This window comes from Mandrillus leucophaeus, unplaced genomic scaffold (assembly GCF_000951045.1).
Source record: "Mandrillus leucophaeus isolate KB7577 unplaced genomic scaffold, Mleu.le_1.0 Scaffold1210, whole genome shotgun sequence".
NCBI lineage: Eukaryota > Metazoa > Chordata > Mammalia > Primates > Cercopithecidae > Mandrillus > Mandrillus leucophaeus.
The window spans coordinates 552,475-569,221 of record NW_012100433.1 but is presented as its reverse complement, the minus strand read 5'-3'; the positions used below and the strand labels follow the sequence as shown (position 1 = coordinate 569,221).

The window sequence follows — 16,747 nt, the reverse complement described above, 5'->3', positions numbered from 1 at the left end:
AAATAAATAAATAAATAAATAAATAAATAAATAAAAGTGGTAGCTGATGTTATAAATACACCTATGCTCTATTACCTAGTTGGCAAGGTACATCACATCTCTGAGATTCAGTATACTCTCAAATTTGGCCAACCTCATACAGCCACGAGACTCAACTGAGATGATGGAGGTAGCAGTCTTTTATAAACTGTGAAGTAACTTATACATCATTAGTGGAGTTGTACGGAGACTATGACTTGCATCTTGCTGCAACTCTGAATTCTACCTTTCTGCCAGTCTGAATTCCACCCGTTCTTTAGGTCTAAGCATCATGCAAGTTTCCATAGGAAGCTTTCCCTTGTGTCCCTTGGCAAGCACCCTCATGGGTATTCTATCCTTCTTTCTCTAAGGCTGTTGCCTCATGTTTGATGTATTAAAAACTCAGTTCCTCAGTGCCAGTGGAACATACCAGATTGCAGGCTAATCTTTAAGGATGCAAACAGAAACAGCATCAAATCCTCATTCTTGGATGATCATTCCCCTTGTATTACAGTTAGGCAAGCACTCAATAATATTAGTTACTATTTGCTGATTGCTTATATACGTGAGCTCACTCCATCCTTACAACAACCCTATGAGCTAAGTGTTACTCATTTTACAGTTGGATAAATTGGGGACTGGCAAGATTACGTTACTTGTTTAAGTGCTCATCCAGAGAGGTGACTCCAAAGGCCTTGTTGTTAACCTTGTCCCATGTTTCTGGACTAGAATGTCCTTGAGGGCAGAGAAAATGCCTATTTCATCTTGGTGTACTTTGCAGTGCCAATAAAAATTCCTTGCAGATGTTTCCTAAATGGCAAGAAACCAATGGTGATGGTGCCTTGCAATAGCTCTTTAATACTTTAAAGAGGTTGATTCTGCCTAATGCTAAAAGCTTCTAAGGGGCAGTTTTCTCTGACTTTTGCCTCTCTGACCGTGTCTACCCCCAACACCTGGCCTATCGTATGCCCAGATGGGTATATTTGCATCCAGAACCTCAAGGCTTTTATGTTCCCATTTTTATCTAGGAGACAGGGAGACATTTTGGCCAAACCAGTGTCAGAAAAGTTTTGCACTTTTGTTTGTTTGTTTGTTTTTGTTTTCTCTCAGTTTCACGATACCCAACTAAGGGTTTTACTGTGACCTATTCCTGTTCTCTATCCTCTGCTCAAAAGCATAGTGAGAAATAAAGTCTGGAGGTGGGGGGAGCTAAAAGCTTCCAAAACATATCACAAACCAATTTACTTTTTTAAATACCCAGAAAAAGACAAGCATTTAATTTAGGTCTCAGACCCTCACTGATGGGAGCTTTGCAGTTCTCCAATACTCTCCTTCTGAAATGCAGGGCAACTGGCATTAAGGAACACTTGTTGAGACAACTCCAGTTCTCAGCCCTTTTTCTTAGTCCTGACAGCCTCAGCGTTGTACCATGTGGAGACCTCAAAGAGGCTGTAACTGTGGAGTCAACACAAGGGCTTTGACACCAAACAATGCATCTGTTCACATTGTGTAAGCACCAGGGGAAGGAACCACATGGTTCCAATTTAAATATATTTACTCTGTAAGCTACTAGCTCCCAAGCTGTTCTTCTGACCTGTGCCTAGCAGTTTGGGCATTCTTACTCTGCACTCCCAGAAGATACCTGGGCTCTTAAGAAGACCCAGAGGGAAAGATAATTTTCTTCTTTAAGTTGCAGAGCCATTAAAGTATAAACAGTGCCTTCTCCAATTATTTTGTGCGCATTAAGTTCTTCACAAGAAAATGAGTATCTGAAATGCTTTATTTTCTAGGGTAGAAGGAGCACAAGGTTTATCAATCAGGGAAATCTGGGCTCCAGCCCCTGCTCTGCCATTTAACAGTTGTTTGACTTCGGAAATTTATATAACATCCTGAGGCTGAGTTTCGTTATCTGTAAAGTGGAAGTAATAAAATAATTTATTTCTTAGGATTGTCAACAGGGTAAAACATCATCCACTGATTCATCTATTAAACAGACCTTCACTGGGGGCTTTACTGAGCACCAGACATTGTTCTATACATTGGGAATATAGTGGACGGAAGGGATAAACAAGATGCCTGTTATCTATGTATTTCAGGAGGAAGGGTGTGTGCCAAAGAAAAGTAATAAATGAGATCATTTCAGATAATGATGCATGCAGTTAGGGCGTTAAACCAAGGTGAAATTATAGAGAGTGACAGGTGGTGGAGAGGGGCAAGGCACTTTATAGAAGGATCCATGAGGAAGGGACATCTGAACTACTACCTGGATAAAATGAAGGGATAAACCATACACAGGTTTGGGGCAGAGGCAGAACCAGGCAGAGGGAAGAGCAGGTACAAAATTCCAGCACAGGATGGAGCTTGGTGTGTTTGTAGACTAGAAAGGCCAATGTATGAGAAATGCTTTGAGGTCAGGTGTGGTGGCTCACACCTGAAATCTCGGCACTTTGGGAGCTGAGGCAGATGGATCACTTGAGGTCAGGAGTTCAAGACCAGTCTGGCCACCATGGTGAATCCCTGTCTCTAGTAAAAATTTAAAAATTGGCTGGCAGTGGTGGTGCACACCTATAATCCCAGCTACTTGGGAGACTGAGGCACAAGAATCACTTGAACCTGGAGGGCAGAGGTTGCAGTGAGACAAGATTACACCACTGTACTCCAGCCTGGGAAACAAAGTGAGACTGTGTATCAAAATAAATAAATAAATAAATAAATAAATAACATTTTAAAAAAAGAGAGAGTGAGATAAACGCTGTTGGAACTATAGAGCTACTTGAGAAGATGAGTCTCTCTGTCTCTTTTTGCTACAAAAGGAAAAACGGGCCAGGCGTGGTGGCTCACGCCTGTAATCCCAGCACTTTGGGAGGCCGAGGCAGGCGGATCACGAGGTCAGGAGATTGAGACCATCTTGGCTAACATGGTGAAACCCCGTCTCTACTAAAAATACAAAAAATTAACCAGGTGTGGTGGCGGGCACCTGTAGTCCTAGCTGCTCGGGAGGCTGAGGCAGGAGAACGGCATGAACCTGGGAGGCAGAGCTTGCAGTGAGCTGAGATCGCGCCACTGCGCTCTAGCCTCGGCAATAGAGCAAGACTCTGTCTCAAAAAAAAAAAAAAAAAAAAAAGGCCTTGGTCCCATGAATCACTTGACCAAAAGATCTCATGGTCAGATCAGTAGGGGTAGCACTGACTTAATGAAACCAGTTAGTTTTCTTAGTTGCAGGACTTCTCAATAATTTGGATAACCCATTGAAAATTTCCAGAAGGGGCTAAGGTACACGTTATTTTTTAAACTCTGATCACATTTTTTTTCAAGGGACATTTCTTAGGACTACTGCCTTCCAGAATACACTTCAGGGATTGAGGCATCCTGCTTTTTCAGCACATCTGTCTGCACCTGGCCTGCAGGCTTGAAAACAGGAAGAAAAGGGATAAGGGAGGTAATATGTGTCAGGCATTGGCCACTCTGTTTCACCTACATCACCTTATTTGCATTCCACACAGGAACTCCTTGAGGTAGTGATATTATTCCCATTTTCAAGAACAGGAAACTAGGACTAAGATTTTTAAATTGCTTGCCCAAGGGCACTCAGCTTGGACAGAATTCCAGTGGAGATCTGCCAGTCTGTCCCCTAAGTCGCTGCTCGTTTTTCTTTGCTATCCTGTTGGTTGGAAAAGATTGTGTGAACACACTGTCCAAAAATGATAAACATTACCCTGACTGACCCTCTCAAATAACTCTGTGATACAGCCCTGTCATTTCTGAAACACAAAAACGGAAAACAAAAAAAAGAAAAGGCTCTGCTGCTTCATTAAAAAAAAGAGGGAAGGATTTAATAACAGTGATGGGAAGTCAATAAAAATAACAAAAGAAGGAGAAAATGAAGACACTTCTCTGAAGGGAGAAAGGTGTCTGATTGGACGGATGAGTGGGAAAGGATGCAGGTAATTCTATAGACCAAATTCTCACACCTGGGCAAAAGTGGAGGTCCCTGGGGTGCAGAGCTAATCAGATACTTAAATAACTTTTTTTTCTTTTCTTCTTATCTACAAGTGTAATGTATTTACCTATGGACTCAAGTTCCACATAGAGGTAAAAACATATCTGATCCAATAGCCAACCCCCACACTGCTGTCTCCACTGTCAATAAGAACGGACTCCAGTCATGCATAACAGAGGATACCTGGAGAGTTCTGGAACCCGCATAAAGCCAGAAGTTAAAGGGCTGACAAGGGTTCCTCTCCTGGTTCTGTTCCTCGACTCACGACTCACAGTATAACTGCTGTGCCCTGCCACTTAGCTGCAATTATGCCATAGGGAAGCAGAGATAATAACAGAAAGGCTGTTTATAAATCATTCTGGGTTGCTCAGATGGGGACAACAAAAAAGACACGTGCTCCACATTGGGAAATGCAGGGAAAACTGTTCTTGGCATCAATTCTGCAAGTTCACTTAGGAAGTGAAACGGTGAAAGAGCTACTGTGCTAGGACCTCATTTTCTACCCAGAAATGAGGCTACTGGGGGAATGATCCTAAAAGGTTCTTTACCCTGGATTTCCAGGAGCCAGTATTGTGGTGTGGTATGGAGGCAAGATTTTGAAGATTAGACGATGCAAGTTCAGTGGTCTGCAGGGTTCAGGTGAGCTGAGTGGGGTGTGTCGAGGAGAGGGTATGTGCCTGGTCAGAGAGCAGAGTGCTTTGCTCCAGTCGAAGGTTGCCTAGTGGGATGGAGGGCCTGATGTTTTCAAAGCTTCTCATTTCTTTAAAGAGGTCCAAGAAGAATTCTGGTTTTTAATATGAACTCTCCTGATATTTAAATGTTGGCAAGTAATTAAAGAAGATAACTAATAGAGGCCAAAGAGAGATTGTTTATGGACTAATATGGTCTATGGAACACCAGTCTTGAAATCTCTGATGCAGAGGAAAGATAACCGGATTCCTGAGAACTAGATTCCAATGCTGGTTTTCCTCCTAACTTGTTGGGTGATTTTAGGTGAATCACTTCCCTTGCTTAGACCTTAGATTTCTCATCCTCAAATGAGGGCACAGAACCAGGAAATCTTTGAGAGCCCTCCCCACCTTCAGGCCTCATGATTTTATGAGAACAAAACAACAGAGATCTATAATTTCAGAGCCCTTTGAAATGAGAAAAATAGGAAAAAGTAGTCTTTGGTAATCTCAAGCATTGCCAAGGATATGGAGCAACTGGAACTCTGATAGATCACTGATGGGGCTGTGAATTGGACAATATTTTGGAGAAGAGTCAGGCAGTATTCGGCATAGTCAAAGACATACACATGCTTAGGCACAGCAGTTCCATTTGCAGTTATATTCCCCAGATGTGATTCTCAATCAGTATGCTGAGAGGCACTAATTCCTTTGCGGGTTGGGGAAGTTGAATGAGATTATGGCAGCGATCTGAGCAATCTGTGGTCTCTGGCCAAGAGCAGCTTCATTCGGTGTTCCAAATCCTACTTATGAATCCCTGTATCATTATGTAATGGGATATTCCACACATGGGGTCTCATCAAGGCACAGACTCTAGAAATACTTGGCTCCGGTCTTTGGGCACCCCCACCCCCAACCAACAAACAACAGTCTAAGTTCTCTGTGGCTGAAAGTGTTAATCTAGCCATGTGAAGAATTTGTTTCCCCCCAAAGTTGGCCTTCTAAAATTTAGCTCTCAATCAGAACTGCCTTTATCTGAATGGACCAGCATGTAGAAATGGGGAAGAGTTTGAGATAAAGGAAGAAAGAGAATGTGAAAAAGAGGTGAGAGGAAGAAAGGAAGCATGAAAGGAAAGAAGAATAAATGGAGGGAGGAGGGAAGGAAGTTACTTTTCTAAATACATGGTCCATTCAATTTTATAATAAACTGTTCAATTTCTGTTAAGAACCACAAGGGTGGATGAACATGATATATGTGCATGTGTGTTTATGTGTGTGTGAGAGACAAATACTGGAGCCTCAACATCACCACTGTAGTTTTTCTCAATAAAGAAGCCTGTTAACCACCCCACACCCCACCACTGTGCTCCCCTCTCCACCTTTTCTCCTTTCCACAACTTGGTGTGGGGCTGAGATTTGACTAGAATTGCACAACTGGACCTCTCCTTTGAAAACTGATCCTGTTTTCTTGGGACTCTGAATTTATACCAAGTACTGCAAAGAGACTGGACACCCCTGAAGCTAGGGTAGAACACATTACCCAAACTGGTTTTGCTATAGGACTCCTCCCAAGGCAGCACAGTAGGCATCACACTGCTCTCAGGAGGAGAGACAGAGAGAGAGAGAGAGAGAGAGAGAGAGAGAGAGAGAGAGAGAGAGATGGAGAGGTGGGAGAAAAGGGAGAGGAGAGAGAAGGAGAGATGCAGGGAGAAGAGGAAAGGTTGTGGGAGGGAGGACAAGAAGGGGAGGGGAGAAACAATACTTTTCACTACCTGGGAAACAGCTGAGGGTAAAGTGGGATGTTTCTCTTACAACCAGCTGAAATTTGTGCTATAAAAAGTGATGCTACTTATTTTGGTGTTTTGAGAATGAAGGAAAACATCCCATGACTCTTTACAGTTGCTGCTTATTTTTCTTTCTTTTCCTCCCTTGTTTGTTTGTTTTAATGCATTTGCATGTTTGCAGAGTCCTGCTTGTTTTGGTAAATGCCCCTTTAGCTCCCCATGAACAGCTGCTGTCCTTTCCCCACTGGGGCGCTCAGGAGGAGGTGCTGCTGCTCTGCAGCCTCAGCCCTCAAGACTCAGCCTGTCATAGCCTGATCCAAGCTCAGGGATAAGTCAGCCAAAGACCTCAGAGCTGCAGCTCCATCCCCTTACTCAGAATTCCTCTGAATAAATGAGCATATGGGTCCACTTGTGAAAATTCCTCTTCTCTGATACTCATGCCTTGCTGTGGTGGGCAGAGAATGGCTTTCGGAGACAGGCAAAGTAGGATTTTGCCTCTTACTGCCTGGATGGTCATGACTCACTCGCTCTGTTTCTCTGAGCCATACCTCACAGAAGAAGTGCAATAATAAAATAAGATAATGTTCCTATCTATTAGGGGCTCAACAAGTGTTTGTCTCTTCCTGTCCTCTCTCATCTTTCCTAGCTGTTGGGAATCACACACTGTTAGAACTGGAAAGAACTGCAGAGAATCCATGCAATCCACCATCATCATTTTAAAGATGGGGAAACTGAGGCCCAGTGAAGGGGAATGACTAATCCAAGGTCACATAATTAGTCAGATATAGGGCAGCACTTTGCCCTCATTCAATGTTCCTCCTACAACCAAAGAACTAACAAATACATATCGATCGATATGTTTCAGTCGTTAAATATTTCCTACTGTTTACTTAGGGCACAGACACCATTCATCGAGAATTCAAACAAGTCAGTCCTGGCCTTGGTCAACTTATGGATGGTCAGGAAGGCTGGTTAAAAATGGGAAAGTGTTGTGGAAAAGGTCTAATGGATTTCCATTGACATGGTTTCCCCAGGCTCTGAGAATTAGCTTATTTTTATAGGGTCTGGAAAACAAGGGATAAAAACATCCTCTTAGAGTGAAATAAGACAATGAGTTATATTTAAGAAGCTCTTGCTTCTGAAAGATTGCGACAGACTTTGCACAACAGAAGCTAGAGACAGTGGGTGCTAAACAATGTGGATTTTGCAACCACCTTTTGTGTCCTCTGTGGTAACAGGGGCGTGGGAAAGGCTAGTTGTCCCCCTCTTCTCTTTTCTTTTCTTACCCCCCAGGTATACAGGGCAAGACTGAATCAACTTTCAGAAAGCCTCACTCTTGCAGAGCCGACAAAAATCGTAACTTTCTCTTCTTCTGGATCTCATGAAACAAATCTGAGAGACACTGTGCAGCTCTGCACAAGTTGTCCCCTTTCTGGGTCCTGTGATTCTACATGGTAACACAGAAGTTTGGACATGTCAGATGCATGAGATAATCTCTGAAGCTTTTTCCAGCTCCAACTTTAAGAACTTTACACAAAATTCTGTGCACAGAAGCAGCACCATCATCATCAAAAGGTGGTTATAAATATTCTTTTTAAAATCGTTATGTTTACATAGTGCCTAACAGTTTGCAGGAACACTTTTATCTGTAGTGCAACATTTAACCCTCACAACCACCCTGTGGAGTAGATTTCATCTGCTTATTCCAAAATAGAAAACTATGACTCAGAAAACTGAAGTGACTTGCCCAAGAACACACATTCAAGAAGTGGCAATGTGGAGGTTCAAACCCAAGTAAGAGTATTCCCAAAACTTGTATTCTTTTCAGGAAAGTCCACTCCCTTATAGCTCCAAACTAGGTGCATTAATAGATGCTAGCTCAAAAGCACTGAGGGAGTGATGTCATGCAGTTGAAAGACAGGCTCTTAGACCACTCGTGACGTCATAGGAGCTAGGCTTGTGGAAGACAGAGATTTCACCTATCCCTGAAACACATGGTGAACTAGGATGATGCAAATACCAGTCTCACTCTATCCCCCTTGGTTAGGAAGGTTATGCCTCCTGCCTGTGCCACCTAGGAAGCAGAATATCCCAGTATTTCAGAGATAAAAGAGAGCTAATCCTCTTTTTGTTCAGATGAGGACCTTGAGGCTCAGAGAAGGAAACTGATGTTTCCAGGGTCACCCTGCAAGCTATTGTCAATTCTGCCGCTGCAAGCCAGGTGAAGGAGGATTTTTCACCACACAACCCTGCTTCCCTCAATTGTCCTAGGAATTCAGAGACTCATGGGCCTCTCAAGCCCAAAGGCAGAGCCGGCCAGAGGCCAGAGGATGGATGGAGAAGGGAGAAATGCACAGACTTTTTACAGCCACACAAATGGCTACCCAGCTTCAAAATCACGCTGTCTCCACTCGGCTACAAGTGGCCCAGGGCGAGTCTGCCGCGGGTCCCTTACCTCTGCTCGGCAGGGCTGTAGGTCTCCCCTCTCTGGCAGCTGCTCAGGGTGACGGGGTCAAAGTTGTCGAAGGAGCGGAGGGCCACCCCCGAGATGGCGACCAGGGGCGAACTGAAGCTCACACGTACCGCCTGGCTGTGGTAGAAGGGCTGGCTGAGGTCATGGACCACAGGGATAATCAGGGGATTGTTCCTGCAGCTCAGGACATGGAGGCCTGTCAGGGGAGACAGAGGGGCCGAGGGGCCAGGCTCATTACTCAAGGCCAGTCACGCCCTCCCCAACGGGCCCTTCCCGAAGCCCCCAGACCCTTTCATGTCACTGCACAAAAGCACCATTGGGCGGCCGGTGAGGATTTTGAGTCTGATTGAAAGTTTCTTTGTCTGCCTTTTTTTCCTTGGTTCCAAATCTTTCCAATCCCCCTGCCTCCCTGCCCCCTCAGCTTCCCCTTCACCTACTGCCCAAAGTCCCTCTCCCTCCCCCAAATGGCCACCCCTCAGCCAAGCATCCCAGGCCCTCACCTCCCTCCCACATTGCTGTAGGGCTTGTTGGTCTGAGTTGCTGGGTTTCAGGCTGCCTGCCTGGTCAGTTGGAAAAGTGATGGAAATAATTCATAGCAACAGGCGCTTCCCAGGGTAAAAAGCCCACTCTCATAAGTAATCTGTGAACCTGGGAGCAGCCCTGAGAGGAAAGGACCTCTTGCTTAGTCTGCAGAAGAGGTTGAGAATCGTGGGCAGGGATGGTTTTCCAGAGGAACACAGCCCAGGCATGGCTAAAACTCTAAGGAGAATCCAAGCTTGCCTCACTCAAGAGTCCTCAGTTTTGTTTTGTATTTTTTTAACGCAGGCAGCAGGTTCCCATTCTCCAAGAAGGAAGGGAGAGGGCCAGGGAGAAAAGATACACAAGGGACAGAAGGAAAGGAAGGCTGTGGCAAGTTATAGTTGGCAAAACGGAAGCTGGCTTTGGTGTTGGGCGGACCTGAGTTTAAATGATGGTGTAGCCCCTTCCTAATAAGGGGACTCCAGAAAGCCTCTAAAACTCAGTTTTCACATCCAAAAAATGGTATAATCCTAACCATGTCCTGGCAGACTTGCTATGTAAGGAGAAGTCTCTCGTGTGGAAGCCTGAAGCAGGTGCCCTTCTCAGTTCCAGAGGTAAAGCTGCCTCTGAGAATCCTGGGATGCTGTGGACTGAGGAAGATGGTGATGGTGGGGGTGGAGGGGAAAATCAGAAAGGCCTCAGGCATCAGTAGCAGGATCCAAAGAGCTTCTGTGGAACCAGACTTTTCCCCACTCTGCTGAAAAACCTCTCCTCAGAGCCCTGGGCTATGCAACAATAACTACGAAAATATTTGTTTCTCACTTAGGGAAATTTCCCAGGAATCCTGCTAAGTCCAGAGGGGTTTTCTTTCTCTTCCTTATTCATAGGTTCCCTTTGCCTTTAAAAGTAACTAAATAAATAAGCATAAAAACAAAACAAGAAAACCTTCCCTGATCCCTTGGCTTTTATCTGACCCTGAAATGACCCCTTCCTGCTTGCTTCATACAGGTCTTTGAAAGGCATTCTCTGCAGAATGGTCTGGGCACAGCTTTGAAGTCCAGGCTTCAGTACTGGCCAAGAATTCCAAATGCTTGGAGTAGCCAGGCTGCCCAGAGCTCTCCGGGGTAGACTGGAAGTGTGAAGGTGTCATAGGAAATTCGTAGCGACAATAGGAATTTCTTAGGTTCTGATCTTGTGCTAGGCATGGTTACAGCCGTGTCAAATAATAGCACACTCTGACTCTAAGGTGGATATCATTGTCTTTGCTGTGTATATGAAGCAAGTGAGCCTCTAAGTAACGTGCTTTGAGGGCAGGAAGACTGCTCACCTTCTCAAGGTGAGTGAGTGGTGGGGACAGGATCCAAACCTCAGCTGTCAGCTCTGGATTCAGGCTCTCTTCTCTGAACCTCAGTACATGTGGGTATGCAAAGGGGTGGTACAAGTGGCAAGTCCAACCCTTGTCCTCCCCCTTGGCCCTGCACTTAGGCAGGCCCTCCCCTTAGGCAGGCCCTCCCATGGTAGAACCTGACTCCTCAACTGCCTCCCTACTCCTACAATATTCCTATTCCTATTCCCATTGGAAACTTCTCCAGAGGTTATATTGGTGATACAGTCCCCACTTGGGGTGGAGGGTCATGAACACTCCCGGTTATAGGGTAAAAGGCAATAGGCTATGACACTGAAAATCTAACTAGTAATTCCTGACCTGCCATGTGACTTGGGGTCTCTCAGTGCCTCTCTTTGGGTCTCAGGTGGTGATATGTACAATGGGGAAATGGCTCTTACTCAGTCTCCCTCCTTCTTGGGGTCTTTGGGGAATAATATGGGATATCTGAGGTTAAAGGGGGCTGGCAGAAGGGAGTGCTTGGCCATTGACTCCTTATCCCTGTATCTGCCAGATCTAGATTTCTCTGGATATATCACCACATCTTGATTTGAGGGCAACCAGAATGCCAAATAGAAAATAAGCAAGAAAGGGGAGAAAGGAAGGAAAAACTCATTCTAAGCTGATTCTCACAACTAGTCATGGTGCAGAGGTGGAAGCAGGTACCAAGAGCAAGCCAAGCCCAGGAGAGCATGCTTACCTAGATCGTGGCTCTGATCTTTGGTATCAAGCAGCTGCACACTGATGGTCTCCTGTTTTTGGTCCCCATAATATGTCCCATCCGTCACCAGGTGGACAATGACAGCTGCAGCAACCATTGGCTGAGAAAAGTACGCCTGAAATTGCAAACACATAGGAGGGTCACATGTGCACTCAGTCATGTGGTGGGGAGGCAGCCCCATTGGGGTGCATTTGAGGAGAAACTTCCTTTTTAAGAACTGGGCTACTACTCATCGGGGTCCAAGGTGGGAAGGGGGACAATGAAACCTAACAGTGAAGAGCACAGGCTCTGAGATCAGAAACCCAATTTCAATATTTGCTCTGCTCCTACTTAGCTGTGTGACAGTGAGTGAATGGCTGGGCCACTCTGGGTCTAAGTTCCATCATTTCTAAATGGTGGATTAAAAAAACCCAACAGGTACATCATAGACTTGTTGTGAAGTTCTACTAAGATAATGAGATAATGAGAGTAAAGTGTGTAGCAAAGGTCCCGGTCCACATCAAAACCCACAAAACAACAGTAAATACTATTATCTTTCACTTCTCCATGTCAACCTCCGCACTCAGCTTTGAGGAGAGAAAGCTAAAGAAGATATGGCCCTTGCATTTTTGGGAATTCAAAGTAGGTCAGTGACACACAGCCAAAATGCAATAATATCCACAATCCTTAGCCAGAAAGAAAGACCAGACAGCTCTGTAATACCATGTCACAAGTGCCTTCCTACAAGTGACCAAACATGTGCAGGACAAGAAGAGAGATAATGTCATTTCTTTCTCTGGTGATCAGTAAAAGGTTCAAGGAGGAAAAGATAATTTTAAAAGATTTTGAACAATGAATAGGAGGTTCCAGGCGGACAAGATGTATCCCAAACTCTTTGCTAAAACAAGAGCTCAGTGGGGGCATTCCATGAGCAATTAGGATTCCATTTCAGGAAGCATCACACTGCTAAGTGTTTTGTTCCCTGTGCTTATAATTAACACCCTCAGCAGGTAGACAACCCATCTTCAGAAAGGGTCATGGGAGTCCGTGTTTTCTGTGGCTCGCTGCTGGAGATTCCAAAGCTCTCAGAGCTTCAGCTTACCCGGAGCCAAAAAGTGGTTTGAGCCAGCTGGGAATATGGGTAGCTGATGGTGCAAGGGTACCAGGCGTGCTGGGAAATGCCTTCACTGAGATCTATCACCTTGGTTCGACACACCTGGAAAAACATAAAAAAAAAAATTATGTTTTAGGGAGTGTCAGAAGTTCAACTAAATTCAATTTTACAAACCTTTACTGTTCACCTATTTTGCTCTTGGCACCACAGGAAAAAACAAGGATGAAAAGACCAGAATCTGGTCCAGGAGCTCACATTTTAATGCAGAAGAGGTAATCCTCAACACTTTTAAGGATATAATAGATAATGTGTTTTGATGGTAGAGATGACAGAGATATTCTCACAGAGACAAATCCTGGAGGAGATGATATTTGAGTTGGGCCTGGAAGAGTAGGGCAGTGATAAGAGGAAGGGCATTGCAGGTGGAGGGAATAGAAGCAAGGCTCAGAGGAAAGCAGAAACCCAGAATGCTTAGGTTGTGATAAAATGCCTGTTACTACTGAGAGTGAGGGACAGTGGCAGAAAAGGTGGGTTGAATAATTAGATCTCATAGAATCTTGAATGTCAAGCAGATGATTTTAGAAGAAATCTGTAAATTGTGCTCCAAGTGATATTACAACAGAGAAAAGACCGTGAAAACATTAGCATTTGCTTCTCCATCAACAAAGAAAATCAGTTCCATCACTTTATACACACACACACACATACACACACCCCTACACACACACACACACACACACACAAATTCATTCTCAATGATAGATAATACCAAACAGTATTAAAAGAAATAGGAAACATTTATAGACAAGCAGGATTCTTCAAACTTAGGAGTTTCTTGCATATTCAAATGTCACTTTGTTTACTGATTCATTCATTCATTTGAATGATATTTATTGAGTAACTATTGCTTGTCAAACACTCTGGGACAAAATGATAAAAAAAGACAGATGCTGAAGAGCTTAGAGCAGGCAATGTGTGCAGATATTAGTCAAGTAATTACAAATACATATATAAATATAAACAGAAAACAGTGTAATGAGGGAAAGAGGATAGGAACAGCTGAGTTGTCCTTGACATTGGTGAGGCCTTTGGTAGAAGGTCATCCCAAACTGACACTTCTTCTCTGGTCTCTAATGTGGCTCCTCTCTCAAAACTTCCCTGTGAATTTGGTCCTGTCATTTCATGTCTTCTCAGTGCATTCTACTCATCTGAAAAGTACGACTGACCTGGAGAGCCCTGAGGATCTCATATGCTATTGAAAAAAAGTGATATATCCTCAACAAGATCAAACAAACATAAACACCTAAAACAAGCAAAAACAAAAGTAAAATGGAAAAGTATACACAAGGATTAAGAATATCCATTTCTACAATAAATATAGTAGGAAAAGATTGGAAATAGTTTATATGTTCTCCTGTTGGTGGAGAAATGTATAAAATATGAAATATTCACATGACAGAATTCTATTATGACAAAGGAACAGTAAGAGAAATAAACTAGATTCATATACAAGGATGATATAAAAATATTTTAATGCTTAGCTCAGTATGGTCTCTAGTCAAATGAAAAGGAAGCCCTAATGGTAAGCTCACAGCCGTCAACATGGAGAGATCACAAAACGTAACACTGAGTGGAAAAAAAAAGCAAGGTGCAAATGGATAAGTACATCATGACGTCATTTATAAAAATAACACAAAGCAAAACTATATATTGCCCAGCGATTCATGCGAATTAAAAATAGAGTAGAGAAGTATACATCAAATTCAGGGTGGTAGTTGTTTCTATGAATCAAGGAAGGGAATGACATTGGGAGTCAGGAAAAAAAGGGCCCTCAATCTTATTTGTGGTGTGTTATTTTTCTTACAGAAAGAGACATGAAGCAAATATGAAAAAATTTGCACAGTTGTCAACTTCAGGTGGTCCATAAACCTGTTATACATAGGTGGTTTTGGTTTACATCATCCTATGTAATTTTATAAATTAAAAAAAAAATCCAAACTGTTAGCTTAGAAAGCCATTGAAAATAGATATAAAACCATCAACATCAGTTTTCCTAACAATGTGTTCAGTACAGTGGGCTCCAATGACCTGGACCAGGTCTGAATTTTCTACGACAGCCCATCCTTACTCTTGGCACCATCTTGCTGAGAATCCCATCTATATTCTATGCTATGTGCCATCCTGGGAATCCCATCTATAAATCTGTGCAAACTCAAATGTCTCTCTTTCCATTACTTCTTGCAATGGTTCTGGCTTCAAGGAGGTCTTGGAAAATGCCAAGTCTCAATTATCTTTGTAATAAGTAGACACTAATCGAAGCACATGGTTGCATCATAATCTGCAGTTGCAAGCATTAGTACTTTTATTTTTAAATAAACCTTTTGTTGAAGTAATTTCATATTTATAGTAAAGCTGCAAGTATAATACAGATAATACAGATAACCAAAATGTGGTATGCAATTGTGAACAAGTTGTCTTATCTTTTGGCCCTTAGTTTACCTTGCACATCTGAATGCTGGGTTATACAACAGGTTTTCATGCATCTTTCATGGATTCCTTGGATTCCATGAAGAAGTTGGCCAGGGGATCATGATGTAGAGAAGATCTACTTAGTTTCCACTCTACTATTTCAAACAGAGCATCTCCACTCACCTGTTTTATATATCAAGCTGCCTTATAATATTTCATTTAAGAAAAGAGTTTCATTGCTTTAAATACATCAAAAAGTATTGAAATGTGTTAGCTGCCAAAGTTTCCCTCACCCCGGCCCTAGAAATTGATGGATTCTGAGAGCACAATATTAATTCTCTGAATATCACTGGTAACTTCTTGAGAAGAAACACGCTATGAATCAACTATCCCATTGCCTAGGAATTAGGTGATGGCTTCAGTTATTCAAATCTCTAGAAGTCTCACACTGAGGAGGCTAAGGGTAGAACACAGCCACTTAAATGGGCTGGAAGACGTTTTTAAGTTTATTTATTTTTCTCAAAAACAACTGGGATCGGGTTTAGGCAGATCTGCCAGTGTATTGTGTTACACTTTACAACAGTGCAAGACTTTGCATAAACTATCTATGGAATTTGAAATCCAGGCCAGCAATTCGACATGTATCATTTTGGAATTCTTTCCCCTTGTGTTCTTAGCTGTCTGTCTCCCAGCAGAGCTTGGTGAAGCACATCTCTGAAGGCTGGATTGGGGGTCGGTCTTATCTCTGCATCTGAAACATTCATGGCTACAGGAGTCTTTGACATGAACAAAGCCCTCTTATTGCTTAAATACTATTTCCTCTTGTCAGTTCTATTAGCACTAGACAGGGTTTTAGAGGAATATACTGGCGTTATTTTATTCTTCTGCTTTCCTATTTTGTTTTGTGTTTGTTTCAAGTTGGCTGCAATCCTGACCAAGGACAGTCAAAGCAGATCAGAGAAGAATGAACAAATCCAGCTGAAATTTTGCCCAAAGCCCTAGTTGATCTGCAAAATCATCTGTGTTCCTGGGGAAGTGGAGGGAGGCTGGAGAGGAAGAGAGAGGCAAACCCTTACAAGCCTCCTGCTTTCATAGACGTTGAGTGAATTTGCTCATTCAGCAGCCATTTACTGAGGGCATATGGCATGCCAGGCTTCAGATAACAGCAAACAAAAGAGACTTGCCATGACACAGAGTTGGTCACTAAGGACACAAGTGTGATCTCCAAGGTGACTGGTTTTATGGGGATGCTCTGTTTTCATCCACCCTTGTTTTTTTGTTTTTTTGGGCTTTTTTCACTTTCCAAAAAGGCAAATCCAACTCCATAAAGCATTGCTGAACAATGTTGACTTTACTGAATGTTTTGGGAGGAGACATGCAGGAGAGTTACATCACACATTCTAGGGGCCTCTTTAGCTCTCCCTACCATCACCCCTAAGCTCCTCTTCACTTATCATCTCCCTTCCTCCAGTTTCTTCAGTGACACTGGCTCCAGTGACATTCCCAATCTTTTTCAACCTTTTCCCCCTTCCCAATCTGCACATTTCTTATACCCCATGCAGAGCCATACTCCATCTTTCCAGTGATGCTGAGGTTCTTCCTAGCCTTCCAGCCCTAG

General features: G+C 43.2%; 1 protein-coding gene across 1 annotated transcript in view; it reads right to left on the bottom strand.

Annotated features, from left to right (window-relative positions):
* The window catches only part of PAPPA (pregnancy-associated plasma protein A, pappalysin 1), a 213,468-nt gene that overhangs the window by 55,613 nt on the left and 141,108 nt on the right, over nucleotides 1–16,747 (bottom strand). Inside the window, exons 9-11 of the mRNA XM_011971313.1 lie at nucleotides 12,649–12,762; nucleotides 11,547–11,682; nucleotides 8,926–9,139 (exon numbers count right to left, since the gene is read on the bottom strand). Of these exons, the coding sequence (XP_011826703.1) occupies nucleotides 8,926–9,139; nucleotides 11,547–11,682; nucleotides 12,649–12,762 (464 nt within the window). The remainder of the gene's footprint in view (nucleotides 1–8,925; nucleotides 9,140–11,546; nucleotides 11,683–12,648; nucleotides 12,763–16,747) is intronic.